This window comes from Homarus americanus, unplaced genomic scaffold (genome assembly GCF_018991925.1).
Source record: "Homarus americanus isolate GMGI-L3 unplaced genomic scaffold, GMGI_Hamer_2.0 scaffold45562, whole genome shotgun sequence".
Lineage (NCBI taxonomy): Eukaryota > Metazoa > Arthropoda > Malacostraca > Decapoda > Nephropidae > Homarus > Homarus americanus.
Genome location: NW_024744839.1, coordinates 4,665,999 through 4,678,701, shown reverse-complemented (window position 1 = coordinate 4,678,701; position 12,703 = coordinate 4,665,999). Strand labels below are relative to the sequence as shown.

Below are 12,703 nucleotides of genomic sequence, written 5' to 3'. Positions count from 1 at the left end.
AACACAGTACAATCATAAAATCACTACATATTATCACTAACAAATCTAAATTACCAGTCAACAACACGCTTTACAGTCATAAAACTACTACATGACTGGATAACAACAGTTCAATATCCTGTCATGCTACGGGGCAATAAGATTACTGTTATTCTTATGGGATTTTTTTTTTTGTGCTTTCGTATTTTAAAGGTAATTTTTTTTGTTGCATCACATGTAGTTCAGAAGACGTGACCCCGAGACTGAGTTATGTTATTGGATGGGGGTGTTAGGCAAGGCGTTATTCATACGTGTTATACAGTTGATGTTATGAATTAGTGTTATTGTATGTTATCTATGTAGTGTGTTATGTTATTAATGTTATGGGTTATTATTGTAAATTACGTGTTATGTCTGTGTTATTTATTGATGTTATGTGTTATTAATGTTATTTTTGTGTCATTATTTGTTGTGTTATTACTGTTAATTAAGTGTAATTAGTGTGTGTTACTTGTGTTATAAGTAAGTGTTATGAGCGTGTTATTATTGTTATTAATGTTTTATTAATTAGTGTTATGTGTTATTACTGTTATATCTGTTATTAATTACTTTTATTTATGTAAGTTATTGATGTGTTATTGATTCGTGTTATTCTGTGTAATAATTCACGATTTGTTCTTTTACACAAGTTATTTGCATTCAAGTACAAGATATATAAATACTCCCATGTCAAATGCTTCCTAACACACACACACACACACACACACACACACACACACACACACACACACACACAGAGTGAATTTAAACAAGCAAAAATATCCAAAATGGCTTCATATTTACACTGAGACTCTACCTTTAAGTACATAGGCTGCGTCCATTTACCATCTGTTACGAGAAAAAAAAAACTAACAGGGTATTTTTGTGAATCTGGGGCCTCATTCATGATCAAAATCTCTTAAAATCAGATTATTTGTTATTATTATATTTTTTTTAGCTTGTTAACGAAAACTTGAGAGTGGAGGTCAGGCAGGTGTGCTAGGTAACGAATACATGGTGAACGAGAATTGGTGAGACGGGTTCGATAGTTAACGAGTTTGAGATGAACGAAACAGTAGATGAGAAAGATAACGAAGTCTAGATTGGAGAGACACATTCGCTAGGTAACGAAATGAAGATAAACGAGACTTTAGAGGAGATGTGTTGATAACGAAATGAGTTCAACGAGATAGTAAGTTTATCTGATTTATTGGATAACGAATTCAAGGTTAGCGAAACAGATTATGGAACTTTCTGTTTGTAATAAATTTTTCCCCTATCCCGCCCTGGGTGTGTCCGTGTTTTCGTTATGTACTGGCACCCACGTCCGTGTGTACGTCATGTAGTGCCACCCATCTCCGTGTGTACGTCATGTAGTGCCACCCATGTCCGTGTGTTCATGTGGATCTATCGTGCTGGCTTTTCTCAAATATTTTTGGTTAACCTTTACGTGCAAGTAATTTTCGGGAGTTAACCTTCGTGTCCATCTTGTTTTAAATAATATACGTTCGGGTTGTATTACCTTAGGTGCTAGACCAAACGCCCTTTAATTCTATACAATTGATTAAAAAAAATAAACACAAAATCTGAAACCTAACAAAAGAAAATCTAATATTCTGAATAATTTTAGTCACTTAAATAACAGTGAAACAAAAATAGACATTCTGAATACTTCTGTCATCAATAAAACACACACACACACACACACACACACACATGTCCTTCAACATCCCACGCTCGTCAACTTTAATCAACTGGTAGAGACAAAGTAAACGACTACATATCCAATTCTACCCTCAACCATCCAATATAAAACCCCAGAACTAACATATTCTAAAGGATTGATAAAATAATTGTTTTTACTCCAATTGAACCGTCACTACTTGAGATATCTGACATTACCGTAATTATATTGAATTTGAAAAACCCAGAATTTATCTCAATATTCACAGTAACGTAACCAATCGGGAGAATGAGATTATATATCCAGGAGAATTAAGACCCAACACACAATTAGGTATGTCACCCCTCCGGCAAGAGCCAAGCAACTTTTGGAAAGTTCTGTCGCATTCGCTTGAAAATTCGGAGAAAATTAGTCGTTGGTGCAGGAAATTATTGGATTCCAGATCTAATGAACGGTCAGAGGAGCGCCTGTAAACAGTGATTGTTGGTGGTGCGTAGGAATTGTTGAGTCAGAGTAAAGGAATTTTTTTGGGGGGTAAGGTTGTGGAGGAACCCGGTGACAGCTCTGTGTGTGTGTGTGTGTGTGTGTGTGTGTGCGTGCGTAAGTGTTTGGTGTGTGTATGTAAGTGTCGTGTGTGTGTGTGTGTGTGTGTGTTTGGTGTGTATATGTGTAAGTGTATGGTGTGTGTGTGTGTGTGTGTGTGTGTGTGTGTGTGCGTGTGCGTGTGTGTGCGTGCGTGACCGTCAACACGTTACACACCTACTGAAGCCTGTGACACCTCCCCAATAATACTCCGGCTCCTTACCTGCCTTCTAACCTAGGGAATGACCTTTAGGTATGTTGAGTGACCTGTGTTGACCCATCTCTCTCTCTCTCTCTCTCTCTCTCTCTCTCTCTCTCTCTCTCTCTCTCTCTCTCTCTCTCTCTCTCTCTCTCTCTCTTTGTTTCTTTACTAGTTTACAGTTATCTCCTAACCTTCTCTTTCCCCCTTCCTTCCTTTTCTCCTCCCTCCATTCCCTTTCTTTCTCCCCCTTCTCTTTTCTTCCCATTCTTTCCTTGTCTCCCTCTTTTCTTTTTTTTCCTTTCTCCCCTTTCCCACCTCCTCCTCCTCTCTTCCTCCTTTCTTCCTCTTCCTACTTCCCTCCTCTGCCTTCCTCTCTCCTCTGATATTTATGACCTCTTTCTCTGAGTTACTGTGAACGGGTCAACTTGGGTGAAAAAAATGGTATTTTTTCGCCTTTTTTCTTTTTTTTTTCTTTTTAGAAATTTGTACTCTGGTTTTATACACCTGTACTCTGGTTTGCAGACACTTGTACTATAGCTTTTAATCACTTGTACTCTGGATTTTGTCGCTACTTGTATTCTGGTTTTTGTTACCACTTGTACTCTGGTTAATTTTTTACCACCACTTGTACTCTGGCTCTTGTTAACACTTGTACTCAGATTTTTGTCGCAACTTGTATTCAGGTTATTGTTACCACTTGTACTCAGATTTTTATTACGACTTGTATTCAGATTTATGTTGCTACTTGTACTAAGATTCTTGTTACCACGTACTCAGATTTGCGTTGCCACTTGTACTCTGTTTTTCACCAATTGTACTCTGGTTTTTGTAACTTCTATCGCCAGACCATAAATAATTTTAACCCCCCCTGGGTCAGATGGGTTCCAAACTGAACTCACCCATTTAACCCTATTGCAGTTGGACACGAGGGGAATAGGGCAATTGGTAGTTCTATTATATCCCATTTAAATAAACTAATTAAGGATATTATTATTGTTTTTGAGATTAATTAGATTGACGATACTATTGTGCTTTCTTTCTTTCTTTCTTTCTTTCTTTCTTCTTCTTTCTTCCTCCCTCCCTCCCTCCCTCCCTTCCTTCCTTCCTTCCTTCCTTCCTTCCTTCCTTCCTTCCTTCCTTCCTTCCTTCCTTCCTTCCTTCCTTCCTTCCTTCCTTCCTTCCTTCCTTCCTCTGTGTAAACCCAAACGCCAGAGTTTCTTTAAGGATTTTTTTTTCGCCTTTTCGTCATAGAGTTTGACACGGAAGGGTTAAAAAAATAATTTATGGTCTGACTGTACTCTGGTTTTTGCTGGGACTCTAGTTTTTGTTGCTAATTGTACTCATATTTTTGTCATCAGTTAAGCTCAGAGTATTGTTGCAACATGTACTCTGGTTTTTGTTGCCACTTGTACTCTGGTTTCTGTTGCCACTTGTACTCTGGTTTTTGTTGCCACTTGTACTCTGGTTTCTGTTGCCACTTGTACTCTGGTTTTTGTTGCCACTTGTACTCTGGTTTCTGTTGCCACTTGTACTCTGGTTTTTGTTGCAACATGTACTCTGGTTTTTGTTGCCACATGTACTCTGGTTTCTGTTGCCACTTGTACTCTGGTTTCTGTTGCCACTTGTACTCTGGTTTTTGTTGCCACTTGTACTCTGGTTTTGTTACCACTTATACTCTGGTTCTGTTACTTCTGTACTCTGGTTTTTGTTGCCACTTGTACTCTGGTTTTTGTTGCCACTTGTACTCTGGTTTCTGTTGCCACTTGTACTCTGGTTTCTGTTGCCACTTGTACTCTGGTTTTTGTTGCCACTTGTACTCTGGTTTTTGTTGCCACTTGTACTCTGGTTTTTGTTGCCACTTGTACTCTGGTTTTTGTTGCCACTTGTACTCTGGTTTCTGTTGCCACTTGTACTCTGGTTTTTGTTGCCACTTGTACTCTGGTTTTTGTTGCCACTTGTACTCTGGTTTTTGTTGCCACTTGTACTCTGGTTTTTGTTGCCACTTGTACTCTGGTGAATCATCTTCACTGAATTCCCCTGAAGGTGCTACTTTATTTACAGGTATTATTTGGGCAATGGGAGAGAGAGAGAGAGAGAGAGAGAGAGGAATAAAAAATAGAAAGGTATAGAGACAGACAGACAGACAGACAGACAGACAGATACGTACAGTCACAGTCTTCATATTTGTAAAAAAAATGAACAATGAACAACGAAAAAACTAATAATTATTTATTCACATAAATACTTAAATTCTCCCCCTCTTCCTTCTCCTTTCCCTTCCATCCATCTCTCCCTTCCATTCCCCTCCCTCCCCTTCCCACTCCCTTCATCCTCTCCCTTTTCATTCTCCCTTTCCCTTTCTCTGTATCCCCTTCCTCCCCTCTGCCTCCCCCTTCCCCTCCACCTCCCCTTTACCTCTCCCCTTCCAACCCCCTTCCTCCCGCCAACCCCTCCCCTCCTTCGAACCCCTCCCTTCCCCTCCTTCCTCCTCCTTCCTTCCATCCTCCCCCCACCCCCCACCCCCCCAACCCCTAAAAAATAATACATGCAAACTAAACGAAATTGGCAATTTTCTCCCGGCACTGTCGTGAGATCGAATTAAAAAGTCATTACTTTGCACGACAAAATAGGCAAAATAGGGAGAGACTCAGTGAGGGATTATCTACATATCTACCTGTCCCATTAGAGAGCATAATTAAATTGGTGTCCCCTATTATTTGTGTGTGTGTGTGTGTGTGTGTTCTCGTATGTATGTAATTGTTCGTGTATGTGTGTGTGTTTGTTTGTCACAGCTGATTAGGGTAATGGAGGACTTCCCCAGGTTGTGTTAAAATGCACTCTTACTTAGTTACAGGTCTTGTTGTATGACATAGTTTATATATTTATTTATTTATTTATTTATTTGTATTTTTTATGACGTCTGTTGAAGGGATTGGATTATGTTGAATGCCACCCATTTCATCCATCCGTCAATTTGTCTGCCTGTCCGTCCATCCAACTGTCAGTTTGTTCGTCCGTACTTCCGTCCCACCAACATTGTCAGCTGGTTAAAGCCGAATTTGTATACCTGATCTGTATACATGCTTGGTTTATCTGGTCTGTATACATGCTTGGTTTACCTGGTCTGTATACATGCTTGGTTTACCTGGTCTGTATACATGCTTGGCTTACCTGATCTGTATACATGCTTGGTTTACCTGATCTGTATACATGCTTGGTTTACCTGATCTGTATACATGCTTGGTTTACCTGATCTGTATACATGCTTGGTTTACCTGGTTTGTATATATACATGCTTGGATTTACCTGGTTTGTATACATGCTTGGTTTACCTGGTCTGTATACATGCTTGGTTTACCTGGTCTGTATCATGCTTTGTTTACCTGATCTGTATACATGCTTGGTTTACCTGGTCTGTATACATGCTTGGTTTACCTGGTCTGTATACATACATGGTTTACCTGGTCTGTATACATGCTTGGTTTACCTGATCTGTATACATGCTTGGTTTACCTGGTCTGTATACATGCTTGGTTTACCTGATCTGTATACATGCTTGGTTTACCTGGTCTGTATACATGCTTGGTTTACCTGGTCTGTATACATGTAGTTTCCTGGTCTGCTTCCCAATAAATACATGGTTTACCTGAAGTCTGTATACATGTAGTTTACTGATCTGTATCATGCTTGGTTTTGGTCTGTATACATGCTTGGTTTTACCTGGTCTGTATCATGCTTGGTTCCACCTGATCTGTATACATGCTTGGTTTTACCTGATCTGTATACATGCTTGGTAATACCTGGTCTGTATACGGCGCTTGGTTTACCTGAATGCTGTATACATGCTTGGTTTACCTAGTCTGGCATACATCTTGGTTTACCTGATCTGTATACATGCTTGGTTGCTACCTGGTCTGTTTCATGCTTGGTTTACCTGGTCTGTATACATGCTTGGTTTACCTGATCTGTATACATGCTTGGTTTACCTGGTCTGTATACATGCTTGGTTTACCTGGTCTGTATACATGTTTGGTTTACCTGATCTGTATACATTCTAATTTATTACTGTTTGTGTTAGTTAGTATACACTGTGTACACGCTCGCTACATGGTGTACTCACTCAGTGTACATCTACACATGTGTACACTTCGTTCATTGATTCAACTCACTACACACACACACACACACACACACACACACACACACATAAAAGAAAAAAAATTAAGTAAAAATAAAGAAAAAAAATTTACTCCCCAACTCACATCCCCTACCACCCACACCTTCCACCATCCTCCTCCCCCCACAACCCACTTATCCCCCCCACCTTCTACCCATACTGATAATAACGTAACTAAACTCTCCATTATTAAGTCAGTCTGCCGGGATATTGTGGTTTTAACTAAGTGATTTTTCAGTTGCCAGGTTAAATATCATTATATGTGATTTAATTTAGTCCCCCTAAACAGAATTAATGCCCACAAGTGACACAAAATAATGGTCTCGGGGATATATTGAATAGTGTAGAATAGACTGAATTATGTAGCGTACAGGATGATGTGAGGGGGAGCGGGTGTGGGAGGCAGAGTGTGAGGTGTCAATGAATAAGAGTGTGAGAACGAAAGGATGTGGGGAGGGGTGAGGGGAGAAAAATAGAATAGGGGCCAGGCAATAATATAAAAAGGATTGAAGAAGATTATAAGAGTTATAGACAAAGTTTGTGTATGGGAGGGTGGAATTGGTGTGTGTGTGTGTGTGTGTGTGTGTGTGTGTGTGTGTGTGTGTGTGTGTGTGTGTGTGTGTGTGTGTGTGGTGTGTGTGTGTGTGGTGCGTGTGTGTGTGTGTGTGTGTGTGTGTGTGTGTGTGTGTGTGTGTGTGTGTGTGGTGTATTGTGGTGCGTGTGTGTGTGTGTGTGCGTGTGTGTGTTCTCATACAGTCTTTATAACTCTTGCGTCCGCCTATACATTACTTAATAGGTCATGTGTCAAGGGGCGTGGTGGAGGTGAGGGTGATACCTGTGGGCGTCATACAGTATTTATCATCCTTAACGAGGGTAAGGCTCACCTGTACCTAACTAACCACAGGTGTTGCCCCTCATAGGAATATAGAAAATTGCTATACAGTATATCAATAATTTGTATAAACTTTTTTTTTTTCGAAAATTTCATCTAACCTAAACTGTTTTTGACGTTACGATATTATTACTGCGCTTCAACAACTATGGTCTTTATGAGTATAACGAGGTTAGTGATTACACGGTAGTCCACCAAGAATAAAAAAATATGATGGAAAAACCTCACCTGACGTCACCTCATCTCCTCTCACCTCACGTCACCTCACCTCACCTAAACCTAAATAGTTAAATTGCATTATCACAACAAACAACATTATAGCTTCAATCAAAATAAAACAGCAAATTACATCATATAAACAAGACCCATCCATTCACTCATTACCCACAAGAGTAACTTTAACCAATTCAGCCTCATGATGGATACTGCCGCCACCACACTGTGTACATAATCAACTTTAAAGAGATGTTGTTCTTCTCGTGTGAGTTTTTTTACCGCCCGTATTGCCACGTTTTGTAGCGTCGTTATCACCCGGGTAAAAAACTCCAACGAGCCAATACAGTTATAAAAAGTGAAGAGAGACAATCACCAGGAGCCGTAGTAGTCGCCTCTCTCACTATCTCACTTTCTTTCTTTCTTTTTTTCTATCCTTTATACGGTAATAAATTATGTTCTTTCTTCCATAAAACTGTTGAGCCAATCTGTGTTTTGTGGAGAAGCTAGAATGTGTAAAGAGTGTCGTGAGTGTTTAGGTCAGTGTCATGTTGCGGAGATCAGTGTCATGTTGTGGAGGTCAGTGTCATGTTGTGGAGGATTGGGTGTTAAGGACAGTGTTATGTTGTGGAGGTCTGTGTCATATTGTTAATGTTTGAGTGTTTAGGACAGTGTCATGTTGGGGACGTCAGTGTCATGTTGTGGAGGTTTGAGTGTTTAGGTCAGTGTTATGTTGAAGAGGTCCATCCAGCTGCAGAAGGAGTATCTCACGTTACAGTTGGGGGAAGTGTAGGGCGGGAGAGTACAGGTACAGTGTCGGGCTGCTGCCTTGTGGGGGTCATCACTTTTTATGTAACAAAAACACTTATGTTTGTATATAAAAATGTATTTGTTTACATTGTATTTATGTCTTTTAAATTTAAGAACCCTATTTAATCTTCTCCGTTGTGTATTTATTAGACCGACCGACAGACCGACTAACCGACTGCCCAACCGACTAACCGACTGCCCAATCGACTGACAGACTGCCCGACCGACTGACCGACAGACTGACCGACTAACAGATCGACCGACCGACCGACTGACTGGTGGAAAATCGAAAGACTAATCAGATTAATTAAAAATGTTGAAATAAAATCGAGGTAGTTAACTTTATGACAGACTCCACCACGACGGGATCTGCTGACCTCTCCTCTGGTCAGTGTTTCCTCACCCAGTCATTAATAATTCCAGGAGACCGAGAAAAGTGCTCCGACCACTAAATTGCCTCATTAATCTAACATTCGCATTTCTCCGAGAGGGGAAAAAAACTAGGCGTCATACTGTGGAATGAATAATGCTGTCTCCCTGTGTGTGTGTGTGTGTGTGTGTGTGTGTGTGTGCGTGCGTGTGTGTGTGCGTGCGTGCGTGGTTAGCTGGTCTTTGTACAGGATGGGTTTAACTTGGGTAAGGACTTGTGCAGTTGACGGAGCTGGTCGTTGTGTAGGATGGGTGAACTTGTGGGAAGATTCAGTTCGGCCGGACAGATGATCGTTGTGCAGGAACGAAGTCGTGCATGACGCAGTGGTCCCCCGATGTGGCCTTAACGGAGAGGTTGACGTCGTTAACGAACTCGGTCAAGAGGAATTGCACACGGCGGATAACGGTAAGGTCGGTGAAGGTTCACAGGTGATCTTTATAATATTTTATTAAAAGCCAGGAGTCACGGGGACCGAATGAGGTGGCGTAATCGAGGAAGGAGATGGCGTGGTAGGCGCAGCTCCTGTACCCAGGCCGTTGGATAAAGGCCTTCACCACAGTTACATTCTGCTGAGAAATATTGTGACGGGCCAGGTAGTCGGTGGAGTGGGCGGGGCGGAGCGTCGGATCGAAATAAATAAAGCGACCATCTTGCCGGCGGACCACTGATACCGAGTGGAAACAGTCTTTCAGGACGAGGGTTAAGAGCATACCCCCGCCCTTCCCCAGGCAGCTTTCACTATTCATTTGATCTCCCACCACGATCCGGGAGCGGTGACTGAAATGACGAGTAGTGTTGGAAAAAAAAAAGACACCTTACTTCACGCTCCTTGATACAGTGAGTCAAGTCCATTGGGATAGATTGCTAACGCTGGAGAATAAAGTTTGGGAACTTTTTTATCATCCCAATTGAAAACCTTTTACCGTAAATTAAATTCTTATGTATGATAATATTGTATTCAGGGCTTCGGGTATAGTACTCAAGCGTTCAAATCATGGAACTCAAGAGGGTTAAATCATCATAGTCTAGGGGTTAAGTCATCGTTGTCACGGTATTAACTCACTGTAATCAAGGGGTTATATCATAGCAGTTTCTGGGTTAAATCACCATACTCAAGGGGTTTAAATCGTCGTATTCAATTATCTAATACATCGTTTTCAAGGTTTAACTCATTGTAGTTAAGGGGTTAAGTCATCGTAGTCAAGGGGCAAAATCAGAATATTCTAGGAGTTAAATCGTCGTAGTCAAGGGGTTAAGTCATAGTGTTCAATGGGTTAAATCATCGTAGTCTAGGGGTTAAGTCATCATACTCAAGGGTTAAATCATCGTAGTCTAGGGGTTAAGCCATCGTAGTCAAGGGGTTAAGTCATCATACTCAAAAGGGTTAAGTAATCAAAAGACTAACTGTGCTTAATCTAAAGAAAAAGAATTTGTAAACTTCTGTGTTCTCTCAATGGAACACCGTATAAGAGTATTGAACACTGAATTATGGAGTTTGTAAGGTATAATGGCATTGCAAGGGATGAAAATCGAGATAATGACCTTTTGTTTTAATTATCTAAGTGAATACCATTTAAAAGTAAATAAATCATCATGTCCCTTCAATTTCTGGCTCAATTCCTAGTGTGTAATGGCTCAGTGTCCAGGTGATTCCTCATAAATAAACCAGCCTCACCTCACACACACACTGGGAGACGTCAGAGAGAATATTGGTTGTTTCAATGAATCTCATCTCCCCGTCCCTTGCAAATCTGATCCATTTTTATCCTGTTATATTAATGTGGATTTGACTGGGAGTGAGAAGTAAAGGCTGGAGATTGATGATGGTGTGTGTGTGTGTGTGTGTGTGTGTGTGTGTGTGTGTGTGTGTGTTCTCACTTGTAGCCTATAATTAAATCATTGAAATCGAAAATGTTATTTACATTTTGAAGACACCGAGAAGTGTGGCGCCAAATGTTCACAATCGTATCATAAATTATTGTCCATAAACCAACACACGACTGACCACCCATGTGTTATTTACATTCTCTACCCCCACGTGAGGTAACTGGCTACCTCACGGGGCTACCTCACGGGCTACCTCACGTGGCTACCTCACGGGGCTACCTCACGGGGCTACCTCACGTGCATCTACACCAACGGTAGCATTGTTATCAACCCCGTGGTGAACAAGTAGACGCAAGTGTTAGCAACAGTAGTGTCCGCATCATTTCCCCAATAGAGGCCACATGTGCTCCTGAGAAAATAGTGAAATCATCTACTGTCCCACACTTGTGCAGGCGTGATTTAGGCGTGAAATAGGTAAACACTGGTTTGGAAACATAGTAGTGGATGAATGGAACAAGTTACCAAATATCATCATTAACTCGAATACGCTGAATTGCTTCAAACATAGGTTGGATGCTTATATGAGCAATAGGGGTTGGGTGTAAACGGGACTGCCCAGTATGGGCCAATAGGCCCGCTGCAGTTTCCTCCATTCTTATGTTCTTATATTGTCACGTAATATTTCACTACATAAACCGTGTGTCCTCTACGACAGCGCTACGAGTACTTCTGTCCACATAATATGACTGTTGCGGCTGCTGCCAGTAAGGCGTGGTCACTCACCCACATGGTGTTGTAAAGTGTTTATTTCACCTTTGTTTACAACAATGTTACCACCAATAGCACCACACATTTGCCAACAAGGATACAAACATTTATGCATCCATGTGTCTGGCGTTGTTGTTAACATTGCTGACAGCTTTCGTTCAAAATGTCTGTAACGTTTTTCCCAAGAATGTTTCCGATGGTGTGGCCGCCTACTTAGTTTGCGGCCACACCAACACCACATTGTAAGGAACATTATTGTCAACATTTTGGACAACAACTGTCAGTAATGTTGGCATAAAAGTTGGTCACGCGATTGTAACATTGGTGGATAATAATGTCGGCAACAGTCTGGGTAAAAGAAACCAACGATGTGGAAACAAGAGTTGAAATAAACACTACTCCACTTCCCACTCACACTCCAGCTGACCCAAACAACGTACAGGTGGACGTCAAGTGGAGTGCGGCACAACCTTCCACAACCCACCCGAATGCGTGTGTGTGAGGATGGGGGGGGGGGGGTGTTGGCTGGTTTATACCTGCTATGTATAGTCCACATCACTGTTACCAACAGACGCCTATTTGTTTTACCAACAACTGCGGGAAGCATGTTACTGTTGTCCACAATGTTCACAACACTATTGTTGCCGACAATTATGTCTACATGTTAACAACATTGTTGTTAACACGGCTGCCAACACACATTACCGATATTTTTGGATTGGCTGTGACTCGTAGAGGAGTAGTCGTAACTCGGTCTTATTCACCTCAGTCCATCTGTTACTCTCAACATTATAAACTAGACCGTTGTTGTTAAGTCTCCCTTGGTGTTAGGGTGTCGGCACCCTTCTAGTAGCCCTTCCTTGGATGCTCTCAATCAGGAGACAGTTTTATATTGAGCATATCTCGGTGACCAAGTGGTTACCAAGTGTTATAGTACCACAGTCTTCAAGAACCTTACACCTTCCAGTTAATTTTCCATACAGTCATATGGTGATCTGACAATTTAAAAAAAAATTATCATAAAAAATAAATTCTTTTTCACATGTTGTTCTGAGACTGGAGCAGTTTCCATACGCTGGGAGTTGTGGTACACGTCTTAA

General features: G+C 41.1%; 1 protein-coding gene across 1 annotated transcript; it reads right to left on the bottom strand.

The window, feature by feature from the left end:
- Positions 1–3,840: 3,840 nt before the first annotated feature.
- On the bottom strand, positions 3,841–6,357 carry LOC121878096 (glutenin, low molecular weight subunit-like). Its single transcript, XM_042384087.1, has 3 exons — positions 6,342–6,357; positions 4,176–4,523; positions 3,841–4,139 (listed from the first exon to the last, which is right to left on the bottom strand). Exons 1-3 carry the CDS (start codon positions 6,355–6,357, stop codon positions 3,841–3,843), a joined length of 663 nt encoding a protein of 220 aa, XP_042240021.1.
- Positions 6,358–12,703: the final 6,346 nt, after the last annotated feature.